The sequence below is a fragment of the Rhizophagus irregularis genome, chromosome 19, assembly GCF_026210795.1.
Source record: "Rhizophagus irregularis chromosome 19, complete sequence".
In the NCBI taxonomy this organism is placed as follows: Eukaryota; Fungi; Glomeromycota; class Glomeromycetes; order Glomerales; family Glomeraceae; genus Rhizophagus; species Rhizophagus irregularis.
Genome location: NC_089447.1, coordinates 947,364 through 960,055, shown reverse-complemented (window position 1 = coordinate 960,055; position 12,692 = coordinate 947,364). Strand labels below are relative to the sequence as shown.

General features: G+C 26.6%; 5 protein-coding genes across 5 annotated transcripts; 3 read left to right on the top strand and 2 right to left on the bottom strand.

Moving 5' to 3' along the window:
* Positions 1-202: 202 nt before the first annotated feature.
* Positions 203-3,770, bottom strand: OCT59_010719 (uncharacterized protein; the record flags this gene model as incomplete). The annotated part of the gene is made up of 11 exons (XM_025323841.2): positions 3,397-3,770; positions 3,259-3,322; positions 2,948-3,135; positions 2,372-2,871; positions 2,218-2,302; positions 1,860-2,138; positions 1,670-1,784; positions 1,240-1,600; positions 1,072-1,161; positions 680-1,007; positions 203-606 (listed from the first exon to the last, which is right to left on the bottom strand). Exons 1-11 carry the CDS (start codon positions 3,728-3,730, stop codon positions 203-205), a joined length of 2,748 nt encoding a protein of 915 aa, XP_025189503.1. The 5' UTR covers positions 3,731-3,770.
* A 629-nt stretch (positions 3,771-4,399) lies between these two features.
* Positions 4,400-5,773, bottom strand: OCT59_010718 (uncharacterized protein). The gene has a single exon (XM_025312567.2). It carries the CDS (start codon positions 5,642-5,644, stop codon positions 4,850-4,852), a length of 795 nt encoding a protein of 264 aa, XP_025189504.1. The 5' UTR covers positions 5,645-5,773; the 3' UTR covers positions 4,400-4,849.
* An 866-nt stretch (positions 5,774-6,639) lies between these two features.
* OCT59_010717 (uncharacterized protein) lies at positions 6,640-8,488 on the top strand. The gene is made up of 4 exons (XM_025312568.2): positions 6,640-6,714; positions 6,902-7,270; positions 7,355-8,181; positions 8,269-8,488. Exons 1-4 carry the CDS (start codon positions 6,706-6,708, stop codon positions 8,330-8,332), a joined length of 1,269 nt encoding a protein of 422 aa, XP_025189505.2. The 5' UTR covers positions 6,640-6,705; the 3' UTR covers positions 8,333-8,488.
* Positions 8,489-8,600: 112 nt separating this feature from the next.
* OCT59_010716 (uncharacterized protein) lies at positions 8,601-10,198 on the top strand (the record flags this gene model as incomplete). The annotated part of the gene is made up of 5 exons (XM_066136076.1): positions 8,601-9,229; positions 9,349-9,355; positions 9,438-9,748; positions 9,830-9,940; positions 10,020-10,198. Exons 3-5 carry the CDS (start codon positions 9,475-9,477, stop codon positions 10,196-10,198), a joined length of 564 nt encoding a protein of 187 aa, XP_066000745.1. The 5' UTR covers positions 8,601-9,229; positions 9,349-9,355; positions 9,438-9,474.
* A 65-nt stretch (positions 10,199-10,263) lies between these two features.
* OCT59_010715 (uncharacterized protein) lies at positions 10,264-12,635 on the top strand (the record flags this gene model as incomplete). Its single annotated transcript, XM_025312569.2, has 6 exons — positions 10,264-10,415; positions 10,505-10,649; positions 10,721-10,804; positions 10,885-11,784; positions 11,865-12,149; positions 12,247-12,635. 6 exons carry the CDS (start codon positions 10,264-10,266, stop codon positions 12,409-12,411), a joined length of 1,731 nt encoding a protein of 576 aa, XP_025189506.2. The 3' UTR covers positions 12,412-12,635.
* Between the last annotated feature and the right edge of the window lie 57 nt (positions 12,636-12,692).

Below are 12,692 nucleotides of genomic sequence, written 5' to 3'. Positions count from 1 at the left end.
AAGTTATTTCCGATATACTTTACGACTAATACCATATTACCATTTCTAATAATATAACAAATAATACCCTTTGTTTCAGTTACTTTCCTTCTTTATGTGAAACAAACACTCATTGTAAAATATATATGGGCATTCGTTTGTTTGTATAACAAGGTTGTGGTCCTGTGATCCACATAAAATGTTGATTATCTGGGCATAGGTCTCAATAATTTTCTACTTTCACTTCTTGTCTCTTTGATTTTCCTTTAACGAAAGCAACTTCTTCACTATTCTTTTCCTTTTTTGATAATTGTTCTTTTAAATTTTGTTGAATTAAATTTAATTTACCAACAATTTCATCAACAAATGTAATAAAATTATTCTTTCTTTCTGATATAACATTAGATTGTCTACTAATCTCCCAAAAACATGCATAATCACTTTCAATATTTTCATTTAATGTAATAAATACAGTACCAATAATATATTCTTGTATATTATCAATTGATATCAAAATTTGTTCCTTAAATCCATTTATAGTATCTTCAAATATTTTCGATTTATTGGTTGCAACATAATTACTTAAATTTGATTTCATTGATTGCCAATCAGATTCTAATATAGCATCTATAAATAACAAAAACATTATTACAGCTAAGCATTTTTTAAAAAATAAAGAAATATTTAATAATTTACTTACTTGAATATGCATCTTTCATAGATTCTTTCATGGAATTCTGTAATTCATTTTGTAATTCATTTTGTACTTCTTTGATTTTACTCAAGATCTTTTCTTTAACAGTATTCATATTCAATTCTTTGTTTTCCTTAATTTCAGCTTGAAATTTTTCGATATATTTTTTTTTATTTGGTGATATTTCTAAAATTTCTTCATCAATAGCATTGAAACAATTTATTATTACTTCATCAACTTGAGTTTCAAGTCGTTCTACTAATCTCTTTGGCATTTCACTAAATACTATAAACCAGTTATTTGTTACAGATTTTACAATTGGGTATAACAAATCCTATATAAAAGGTAAAAGTAATTAGAATTATTAGGTAAAAAGGAAATCCAAAATTGTTACTTACTTCATTGAAATTGTGAAGTACACCGTTACTATCAATATAATATCCATTTCTTTTTACAGTAGCTTTCCAAATTTTATGATGAAGATAATTCTAATAGCAATACGAAGAAATTGATTTTTTAGTCATTGATATTTTCTTTCCCCCCAAGTATTTCAAGAATCTACCTACCCCATAATTAGTAACAATAGTGGTACATTTGTTCTCAGCTTCAATTTTACCAACAACATTCATTCTTTGTATGATATATTTATCAATTTCATTTGAATATTCTTTGATAATATTTTCTACTATATGTCTATAATTATGTATTAAATCGACTCTTTCATTAATAAATTTGTCTTTTGCTTGCTTTCTTTTTTCAGGTGTTTCTAATAAAATATTATCATCTGTGTATCTTAGCATTGATTCTATTAATGCTTTTATATGTTTAATGATATTATCTATCTTATTTAAAATATTGATTTTGCTAATTTCTTTTAAATGATTGATCAGTTTTGGAATCTCTGTATCTTCTTCACTTTGAAAAAGACTAATAAATAGAGACGTTAATGGTTAATTAATTAATAATAGATGGTAATTTAAATTAAAATATAAGTACCTTCTTTCATCGTTCCGCATAATGTTTTTAAGTTTCATATATTCTACTGAACTAACAGTAAAAACTTGCAAATCACGAGCGCTCGTGTCATATTCCACGAATTCTAAATTCTTTTCTATAATTCAATTCATAATCTAATTTAATTAGAATCCTTCTAAACAACTTTTTCAATATAAATTAAAATACTTACGTTGAGATTGTGATTCAAATTTAAGAATTTTCTTTTTAACATTGTCGTTACGCAGATTAGCAGCGCGAGCGGTTGCTTGTTTTGATAAAATCATTGAAATTTCTTTCAATCGTTTTTTCTTTCCTTCGGATTCTCTTTCTAATTTATTAACTTTTTCTCTTGTTACTGAAATGTTTTTTCTAACATTACTATCATCATTCAATTCTATAATTTCATTCTCAATAATTTTGATATCTTTTTTTAATTTTGCTTCCTCTTTTGTTAATTCATCATCTAAATCTAAATGTTATAACAACATGATAAATTTAATATTTAAATATAATAAATATAATAAATTGTTTGTTCTAAAAAATCTTACCTGAATCATCGGAATCATCAAGAGTTATATTATCGGAATTTGTACAAATAAAAGTTCGCGATAAATATTTTCCAGTCATTTTAAGCTATTTATATAATATTAATTTCAATTAATATATAAGAGATAATTTAATCTCGAAAATAAGTATAATAACCTGATCACGAAGGCTTTCACTAAGAATATTAGTGGTATTTTTTTCACTCATAGCTCTTTTGATATCACTAACTATCCAAATATGATCCGTAATATCTAAAACATTTTTGGCAATTTGATTTCTAACTTCATTAACATCTCCATTACCGGGCACATCAACCAATACTACACCATTTTTCAATACTTCAAAAGGCCCTTGAATATGAATCTCTTTAACAAAAGGCCAATATGGTATATTATTAGAATCCCCACTAAATGTAGGTAATGACCTTCTTTCATCACTTCTTTTTGGTACAAGAAATTTTTTTAATGATTTCACAAAACCTTTAACATTAGATCTAGCTATTTCATGAATTTGAATTTTAAGATGTTCTTGTATAAATCTATCTGTCATTGCCATTTCTTTGGTCACCCTTTTTGGTCCAAATTCAATTTCTTTATTATTTTTGTCGTTTGGCATCTTTGGACCAAATAATGTTTCAAGTAATTTCTCAGCTTCATCTATAAATAAAAAAATATATATAATAAATTAAATAATCATATAATTTGCTTTTATTTAAATTCGAGATAAACTCACTCCTTTTTGATAAAATTTGAGAATTAATTTCTTGTTTTTCATTATATGGTTCACTTAATAATTCAAATGCTCGTTTGACTTCTCCTTGATATTCTTCAAAGCTTTTAACATAAACTTCAGCTATAAATTCATTATCTAACGTATTATTATCATTATAAAATATCTTCCAGAGAAATGTTGTGCATGCTCTGTATTTCAAATAAAATCAATTATTTTTGTGTCACTTTGGCTGTCTGTCAGCTTGTGAGACCACCTATGTGGCGTCATTTATTATTATTATTATTTTTTTTTAAAAAAAAAATTGTACTTACTCGCCAGATCCATCTGTTGGCATTATTTGATGATTAATTAACGCATTTATAAGTGATGATTTTCCTTAAAAAAAAAAAATGTTAAATCAAATATATATTTTATAAATCAATATTTCATTTTTAATGTCTTTTACTTACCAGAACCAGTATTACCAATAAGACAAACATTTAAATTCAATAAATTCCCATTTTTTTCTCTATCTGATATTTTATTTTTTAATCTTTTAATTTCTTTTTGAAATTCTTCAGCTCGAGAATCATAAAAAAATGAATTATTTTCAATTATATCACTTAATGAATTTAAACATTCTCTTAAATAATTAATTAGATTTCTTTGATAAAATCTTGACGTTATCTTTAAGTTATCTGTTAAAGATACTTGTAAATTGTTACTATTACTATTTGAGGATTCTATGATAATATTATTTTCGTTTGAAACGATTCGTGAGTCATTGTTAACTGTCAACGCCATATTTTAAATTGAAAAAGTTATTAATCTTTATTGTAAAAGTAGCGCGTGAGTAATTAAATAACTTTTTGGATTTTAAAGAAATATTATTCATTACTAAATCCGACATTATATGAACAAGTTCTTTACAGGTTTTTTACAGGTTTTTTTTTTCTTATCAACATAAAAATGTTTCACAATGTGAAATTTTAATCTTATACAATTATATATCATTCCGACACAAAGAAAAAAAAACGTATGATTTTATTTGGTTAGTTTCTCAACCTTTTTTAAGAATAAATAAAACTTTTTTTTATTTTTAATCTAGACCAGCGCAGTAAATTCGCATTATTAATCGAATGTTGATCTAGATTTAAAGATCATTATAACTGATTTTTTATACTTAGTGATGTATATATGCTTATATGATATGCTCGGAAATGGAATAATAATTGATGCTTATATACTCGAAATGGTTTATATGCTCGGAAATGGAATAATAATTAATGCTTAATATGCTCGGAATAATAATTAATCGGAATAACAATATGCTCGGAACAATTACATTTCTATTTTTTTTTTTTGTCTTTATTTTTTTGGTTTAAAAGTAAATAATGTATACGAATCAAAAAATAAAATACACACATGTGTATGTAGGCTATGTATGCAAAGTATGCAGAGAAAAACAAGACATAAAATGAAAACCTCTTAAATAAACATCTTAAATTTATTGAAATCTTAATTTGAACTTTTCTTACATTTTAAGTAAAAAAAAATCTCTTATCATAATATTTTTTTAGCTTATATGCTTTAAAAATAATTTTTTAATTAAAAAAAGAGTATCTCAATTTTTTTTTTTTGCTTAACTTCAAATTACAATTTTTTCGCAAATTCATAAATAAATTTCCTTCCAAATATATATACATATATATATTGTGTTTAAATATTCCTTACCTTGTATATATATATATAATATATATATATATATATATATTTGGAAGGAATTATTAAAAAGGATTCAACAAAAAATTGTAATTAAACACAATTCCAACTTCACATTCTATATCCCCAAGACAACTTCTCAAAAAAAAAAACTCCCTACTCCTCAAGGATCTTTAGAAAGGGCTTAAATTATTATATAATCTACATCTTTGAATCCTCATCATTATTTGATGGCAAGATATTTTTGAGTGAATTAATGGCAGCTTGTCTTTTAGCTTCCTTTTTACTCCTAGCTGTTCCAGTACCATAAGGTCTCCCATTAATAACAACTTGAAAGGTAAATTGAGGATTATGTCCAGAACCGGTTTTTTCTATTTCATTGTATTGGGGTATACCGTAAGATCTTCTTTGAGACCAAGTTTGGAGCTTATTAATTGGATCTGATTCAGGAGGTAAATCCAGAGACATGTCTATAGGTCCATATGTAGGACGGCTAGGATCAATGGGAGTAACGAGAGTTGTGGCAAGACTTTCCTTAATAAGTTGATCGACTTTAGGGGTTAATAGGGGCTCCATGAATTTCATCACCTCACCGTAATTTTTACCGGTGTCCAAAAATACAGCACCCACATAAGCTTCGAAAGTATCTTCTAAAGTTTTTTCATTATTTCTTGCATTAGAGCAAATGGCACCTGCACCTAACCTTAAATGGTCATTTAGACCAAGTTGTAGAGCAAAATAGGACAAAGTCTGTTTACAGACCAATTTGGCTCTCAACGTTGAAAGTTGTCCTTCTTTATGGTCCTTGAATCTATCATGCAAATAATCCGCAACTACAAATGAAATGACAGCATCTCCTAAGAATTCTAATCTTTCATTATGGTAACCGGACATGGGATTTTCATGCGCAAAGGATTTATGTGTGAGAGCTTCAGTACGCAACTTCTCATTTTCAAATTTTCTTTCTGGAATACGTTTCATATTAGGGTCAAACATTTTATATATATATTTTTTTGATTTAATAAATAGATTTTTTGCGAAAAAAATTGGATAGAATGAAAAAAATGTGAAAGGGAAAAAAAGTATTCGGTAGGATTGTTTTGTTTATATAATGAGATAATGTTTCACTTTTAGGGAAAAAAAAAGGGTATATTTATATAATATTTGTAGTTATTGTCTTTTTTTTAGGAAATTCATCTACATGCTTCATATATATATATATATATAGGTTCAGCCCGAGTCATACATCAATATGTGTCACAAAAAATAAATCTTTTAGTGTAATCTTCAATCATTTATATTCATAAAAACAAATCGGGGGAAAAAATGAAAGGGAGTCACTAAATGAAGGATAAATGACGATTAAATAAGCCAACTAGATTGAGAATACAATGGTTTAACCAAAAAATCTTTTTGATTATCCATATGGTTGCAAGGATGTACGAAGAAATTTTCAAAATTAGTCAATAATAGCATTGATTTCATAATTGTTTCGAATCTATCTGCGATTGTTATTATGTTACGGTATTTAGCGTTATTTGTGTTATGGAATATAACAATATCATGGTTCTTTTTACCATTATTGTAAACAAAGGCGATTAATTCGAACGCGTCACATGACAAAGCAAGTTTTTCTGTAATTTTTGTCATATCAGATTATCAGATATACTTTAACCCGCGTCTTTTCCAAAAAAAAAAACAATATAAAATAATAAAATAATAATAATAATAATAATAATTAGTCATAATTATATAGACGTAATTTTACTACGCCACTTCAAATATGAAGTATATTTCGTGTTGATCAACAGTTAAATTGCATGAATGACCAGCAACAGGTAACATTGTTACAAATAAATTATTTGTGATCATTTTTCTTTTTGTACATTTGCACAACGAAACAAAAGATTAACATCATTTTTCGTATTTGAAAGGGAGAATAGTGTTACTCGCAAAAATTTAAATATAGCTTAGTTCATTTTTGATTACATGTGTTCATATTAAAAACCTTTTCTCCCCCTCTCTTGCTGTATTTTTAATAATTCTCTACAATTAATATGGATTTTGTAAGTACTAATATTATCATAATTAATTTTTATTTATTAATTATTTATTATTTATTTAAATAAACTTCTTAAAATGTCTTAATTGATGATTAATCATCATAAATTTTTATGTAATCACTAACTAGATATAAAATTTTTTATCTTTTTTTCTTTTTTTTTTTTTGTTTATAAATATATCAATTAATAGTTCAATTGTAGCATTTGTGGACAAAAATTCGATTCTTTCATGTGGTGTGATTCATGTCAAATACAGGAATTTGAAAATAATTTTAAAAATTGGACTGGAGAAAATGAGGAAATCGATTATTTCATACAACAAACTCAATTGAAAGCAAAAGATTTTGATCAATTTATTCAATGGATGCCTTATGAAGGTTTCGATATAATAAAAAAAATTGGTCAAGGAGGTTTCTCCAAAGTTTATGAAGCTAACTGGCGTGATGGTCCTATATGGAATTGGAATTCTAAAAGTAAAAAATGGGATAGAAATGATTCTTGTAAAGTTGCTTTAAAAGTTCTTGAAGGTTCAAAAGATAGTACTAAATTTTTGGAAGAGGTAATTTTCAAAAAATGAATTTCAAAAATTATTACAATTGTGATTCATCAAGACTACGAATTTTTTTCTGTATATTTATAAAAGGTTTCAGCATATGTTGAATGCGCCGCTTTATCGGTACATAAACAAACGATTCTTCGTTGTTATGGGATTTCTCAAGATCCAGAAACACGAGATTATATAATTGTTTTAGAATATATGCCAAATGGAAATATTCGTCGATACTTGAAACAAAATTCGACGAAATGTGATTGGTCTTTTAGAATTTCAATTTTAAAAGATATCCTTCATGGTCTTTTAACGATTCATAAAAGAGATTTAATTCATTTTAATTTACATGCAGGAAATATTTTAATGAGAAATAATTTTAATGGAAGAGAATCAAAAATCGTAATTGCAGATATAGGACAATATGGACCTCCTTATCACCCTCATGGAGATGATTTATATGGAGTTATGCCATATATTGCTCCAGAAGTATTAAGAGGTAACGAGTATACTCAAGCTTCCGATATTTACAGTTTAGGAATGTTAATGTATGAACTTATATCTGGAATTCCTCCATTTTCAAATCGAGCTCATGATCAAGCGTTGATGTTTGATATTTGCAATGGTTTGAGACCAGAAATTAAAAAAAATATTGATAAGATACCGGACAATTTTATTAATATATTAAGAAAATGTTGGGATCCTAATCCGTTTAATCGTCCTTCAGCTTATGATTTATTCTTATTTGATAATTATGGTGAATTAAGTGTAAAGAACGATGAGATATTTGAATCTAAATATGAAATTCATCCTGGTGCTATTTATACAAGTCGGGAACTTAGTATATATACCCAATCTTTGTCACAAGGTGATGATGAAATGATTGAATGGAATACCGAAAAAAGATTAGAAGTACCTGGAAGGTAAATATTTTTTTTTATTGTTAAAAAAAAAAATTCATTATTATTTATGTGTGTTCATAATAAATAAAATTTCTCTCATTTTCACAGTAATTATTACGCCACAAAATTACAAAATATGAACGATGAATTTGGAAATAATTTGAATAACTAACATTATTATTATTATTATTATTATTGGTTATTGGTTATTTAGATTGTATTTTTATATAGCATTAATTATTAAAAAATATTTAATAATTTTTTTTTCTTTTTAGATATTTCTGAAATAATAAAAATTTGTTTTTTTATTATTGTAGTAAATAATTTTAAACGAATGGTTTAAAAATTTGGGTACATAAATTTTGGGGTTTATAAAATTGGGTTTTTGTATATTTCCAAATAAAAAAAAAAAAATTTAAAATTTTTGTAATTTATGGCGCGGTTCTGATGATTGATAAGGCGTAAAAAGTATGGTGTATATAATCAGATTGAATCGGTTTAAAACAGAAACGAAATATTTATGGTTAATTTACTAGCCAAATATCATTTTATCATTTTATCATTTTAATCTCAAAAAGGTTAAATGCTTAACTATTTTGCATTGTTGAATTAGATATAATTAGAAGATTCAAAAAAACAAAAAATAGGTTATGGTTTTTGATTCGATTATATTTCGTCATTTTAAAATTAAAAAACGCGATCAGTCATCACACGAAAGAAAATTACCGTAGAAATTCCTTGTTTCCAAAAACGTCATAAATATTTTTTTTAAATAGTAAACAACAAAAGCAAGATTTTAATGCAATTACTAAATAAATACAAGTATCTGCGGCATTGTCTTGCTTTCACCAAATTATGTGAAATCATTTGACTCGTTTGTTAGTTTACCAAATAGATTTTTTTGGGGGTAAAACGGAAGTTATTCAAACTTCCATTATTATTTTACAAAAAACGGCTTCTGTTATTTTTATTTTATAGAAGTCGTCAACTTAAATTTTTTTATAAAAAAAAAAATAATAATTTTTGGTTCCTTTAACCTTTTTTTATATTTGATATATTAAAAAAAAAGGTGGATAACTTTTTATTTGTTTCGGAAGTTACCTTTCTTTTTTTCCCTTTTTTCTTTTTATTTATTTTATTATTATTTACTAACTTTTTTCTCTTTTTTATAAATTTGTATTTACCCAGATCAATTGTAATATAAGTTCGATTTTCCTTTTTCGTTTCTTCTTTTATTTTATTTAATTGTTATATTACATTTCCTAAAAAAACCTCAGGAATAAAACGTACCATGACACATGCCAAATTTTCTCGATGACTACAAATATACGGTCCATAGACATCAAAGGAGTCGTATCTAATAAAACAAGAATCAAAAGCAAATTTTTTGCTAGTACTCCAAGTTCTGAAGAAAGTTCTTCGAATGAAGATACGACAGGTTTTTTCATAGCCCAAAAAAAGAAGAATGATAACAAGATTATTAATGAAGAATTATTACTTTTAAATACAAAAGAATATCCACAAACTCCAGGATCTTTGGATAATTTTGATGGAGTTCTTACGTTTAAAAAAGATGATGAATTTGATGGTTAGATCATCCCTTTTTCCTATTAAATCGAAAATAAAAAAAGAAAAATCATTAAAAATTCGCGTTTTAATATTCATTTAGGTAATAATCGACATCCACTCGAAACTGTTATAGCATCATCATCAAATCCAGCCCAAATAACACGTTATAATCCTGACTATGAAAGTATTTTAGAAAGCAAACGACGTCAAAGTAATTTAACTTTATTTAAATCATTCGCGTAAATAATTAGTGAATTTCAATTAAAATTTATTTATTTTAATTTAAATAGGTCGTTTGCTATTAGTTTCTTTATTGGAGAATTTTTGTTTATTATATGATACGAATCCTGAAAGAAATCATAAAACGTTCTATCTCATATGTAAAACCTTAAGTGCTATGGGAATTATTGAGGAAGAGGTTAGTAAACCTTGGTGGAAAAGTGTTAGAGGGAAAAAAGTGTATATATAATAGAATCGAAGTTAGAGATCCTTTTAATACTTAATATATCTCAACTCCCGAAGTATATTGACGAAATGTCTACCGTACGATCGTCGTACCAACGCGCGTTTAAAGATTTACTCGTTCAAGCTCTGAATTCGATAAAACAAGAACAATCGATGAAAAAGTCTCATATGATTATGGATTCGGCAGAATCAACAAATACTGATGAGAATATCGTTCAAGAGTAAGAATTTAAAGGTGATTATTACAATTAGAAATATCAAAAGGATCTAATTTAATTTTATTTTATTTTTTTGGCTTTTATTATACTAGATTTCCTGATAATCTTTCTAAGCACTCACAAATGTTTAAGAATATTTCATTTGAAGATATTCTTGACTTACAAAATAGTAGATATAGTAATGATTTCATTGAATTGAAGTTGTTAGGTAAAGGAGGGTTCGCAAATGTTTGGCAGGCAAGCACCTAAGTAATTCATTATTTTCCTAAATCTAAGATCGTTTAATTTAATATTATATTTAATTTTAGGCCAAAAATAAATTAGATGGAATTGAATATGCGATAAAAAAAGTTAGGTTGCAAGGTGACAGAATTCCGGAGGAAAAGGAAAAAGTAATACATAATTTCTAATTGTCCTAATAATTATGAAATAGTGATTTTTAATCTTACTAAATTAATAATATTATATTTAGATTTTTCGTGAAATTAAATTTCTTGCTAGACTGGAACATAAAAATGTGATTCGTTATTATAGTTCATGGCTTGAACATACCAACAATAAACAACGAGATGTAGAAATGTCTGTTTCTTCATATTCAAATTCAAAAAGTTCTAATGAATCATCAATGAGTAATAGTAATAATATGTGTGAAGATGGTTCACAGGATGATTCAGATATTTTTAGAATGTCATTTTCAAGTGATGAACAAAGATCAGAGGATTTTAGTGGTATCGATTTCGTGGGAGATGACATTTCTGCAGTAGGAGGTTTACACTCATCTTCACATTCCCTAAGTCATGATCATTCCTACGATATTGAAACAAGTGAAAACTCTAGTAGTGATGAAAATATTGCACAGGTGAATATGAATCGTGATTGGATACTCCTTATCCAAATGCAATTATGTCATAGTAGTCTACGAGATTATTTAAAACGTAGAGACGCAAATCTTTTGGCCACTAAGAAAGATCCATTAAATGCGATTGATCGTCATGCCAGTATTGAATTATTTCGTGGTATTATTCATGGTGTTGCATATATTCATTCTCAAGGTTTGATCCACCGTGATTTAAAACCGGGAAATATTTTCATGGGCATCATTCCAGAAAACGGATCTAATAATCAAAATAGTTGGGTCGCTGCAGATTGTTCATCATTTGCTGTCGAACGTTTAGTTCCTAAAATTGGTGATTTTGGATTAGTAACAGCAGTTGATGGAGTTCAGAACGGTTCTCCTATTGACGATGTCTTAAATTCTAACTTCTTAAAATTTATAGACGGAAATAGGAGGTTTGACGTTGGTACTCAGCGTAGTTCTGTCTCATCATCTTATAATTCAAAATCAAGAACCACTGGAGTGGGTACAATTACGGTATTTAATAAAAAAATTTTTTTTTTTGTTGTTTTTTTTCGTATATATTAAATTGATTTTAAATATGTTTATTTTTCCAGTATGCATCTCCAGAACAACTGGCCAAGCCCTCTTGCCCATATAATGAAAAGGTTGATATTTATTCTTTAGGCATTATATTCTTTGAACTTCATTTTCCATTTTCAACAGGACATGAACGGGTTAGAGTTTTAAAGGACTTGAGGAATGGAATTTTACCGAAAGGGTTTGTTGAAAGGTTTCCTAAAGAAGCTGCATTCATTTTATGGATGATGGCTGAGGATCCTGACAAAAGACCAAATTCTAAACAAATATTAGATTTTGAATTGTTGGCGGGGCCTATTGATGTAATTAATAATTTTTTTTTTACCCGTTTAATCAATAATTATAATAATTAGAAATTGCTTGATCAACAATAATGCTAACTTTGCATCAAATTCTTAGGGTGAGCATGCAGAAATGCAACATAGGCTTGTGCAAAGTACGCAAAGACTCGATATGATGACAAAAGAAAATGAAATGTTAAAGAATAAAGTCGCAGAGTTAGAAGAGAAATTAAAAAATTGTGAATGTGGCGGGGGAAATTATAGTAATAAAATTTATAATTAAAAATTTTAAAAGTTGAACTTCCTAATATTTCAATTCTTTGTTCAAATATCCTTTTCTTTTTTTAATAAGAAATAAGATAGATAAAAGGACAATATATTATTATTTTTTCAACATTCTGTAGATAATTATTTATTCTATTCTATTTGATTTTATCATTAAATGCGGTCCCGAGTTAAGTTTTTAACCGGTTGGGCCAATTTAAACACGAGATAGTTTTCAATACTAAATTATAATAAAGTTTGCTCTAAATGTATTATTACTGTATAAAGTATAATCGTGTG

What these genes read in the sequence shown, in the direction of transcription:
- OCT59_010718 (XM_025312567.2), bottom strand. Translation starts at nt 5,644, where the DNA reads ATGTTTGACCCTAATATGAAACGTATTCCAGAAAGAAAATTTGAAAAT.
- OCT59_010717 (XM_025312568.2), top strand. An exon ending in GTACTAAATTTTTGGAAGAG is followed by an intron (nt 7,271 to 7,354) that starts GTAATTTTCAAA and finishes TATTTATAAAAG; the next exon opens with GTTTCAGCATATGTTGAATG. An exon ending in AGATTAGAAGTACCTGGAAG is followed by an intron (nt 8,182 to 8,268) that starts GTAAATATTTTT and finishes TCATTTTCACAG; the next exon opens with TAATTATTACGCCACAAAAT.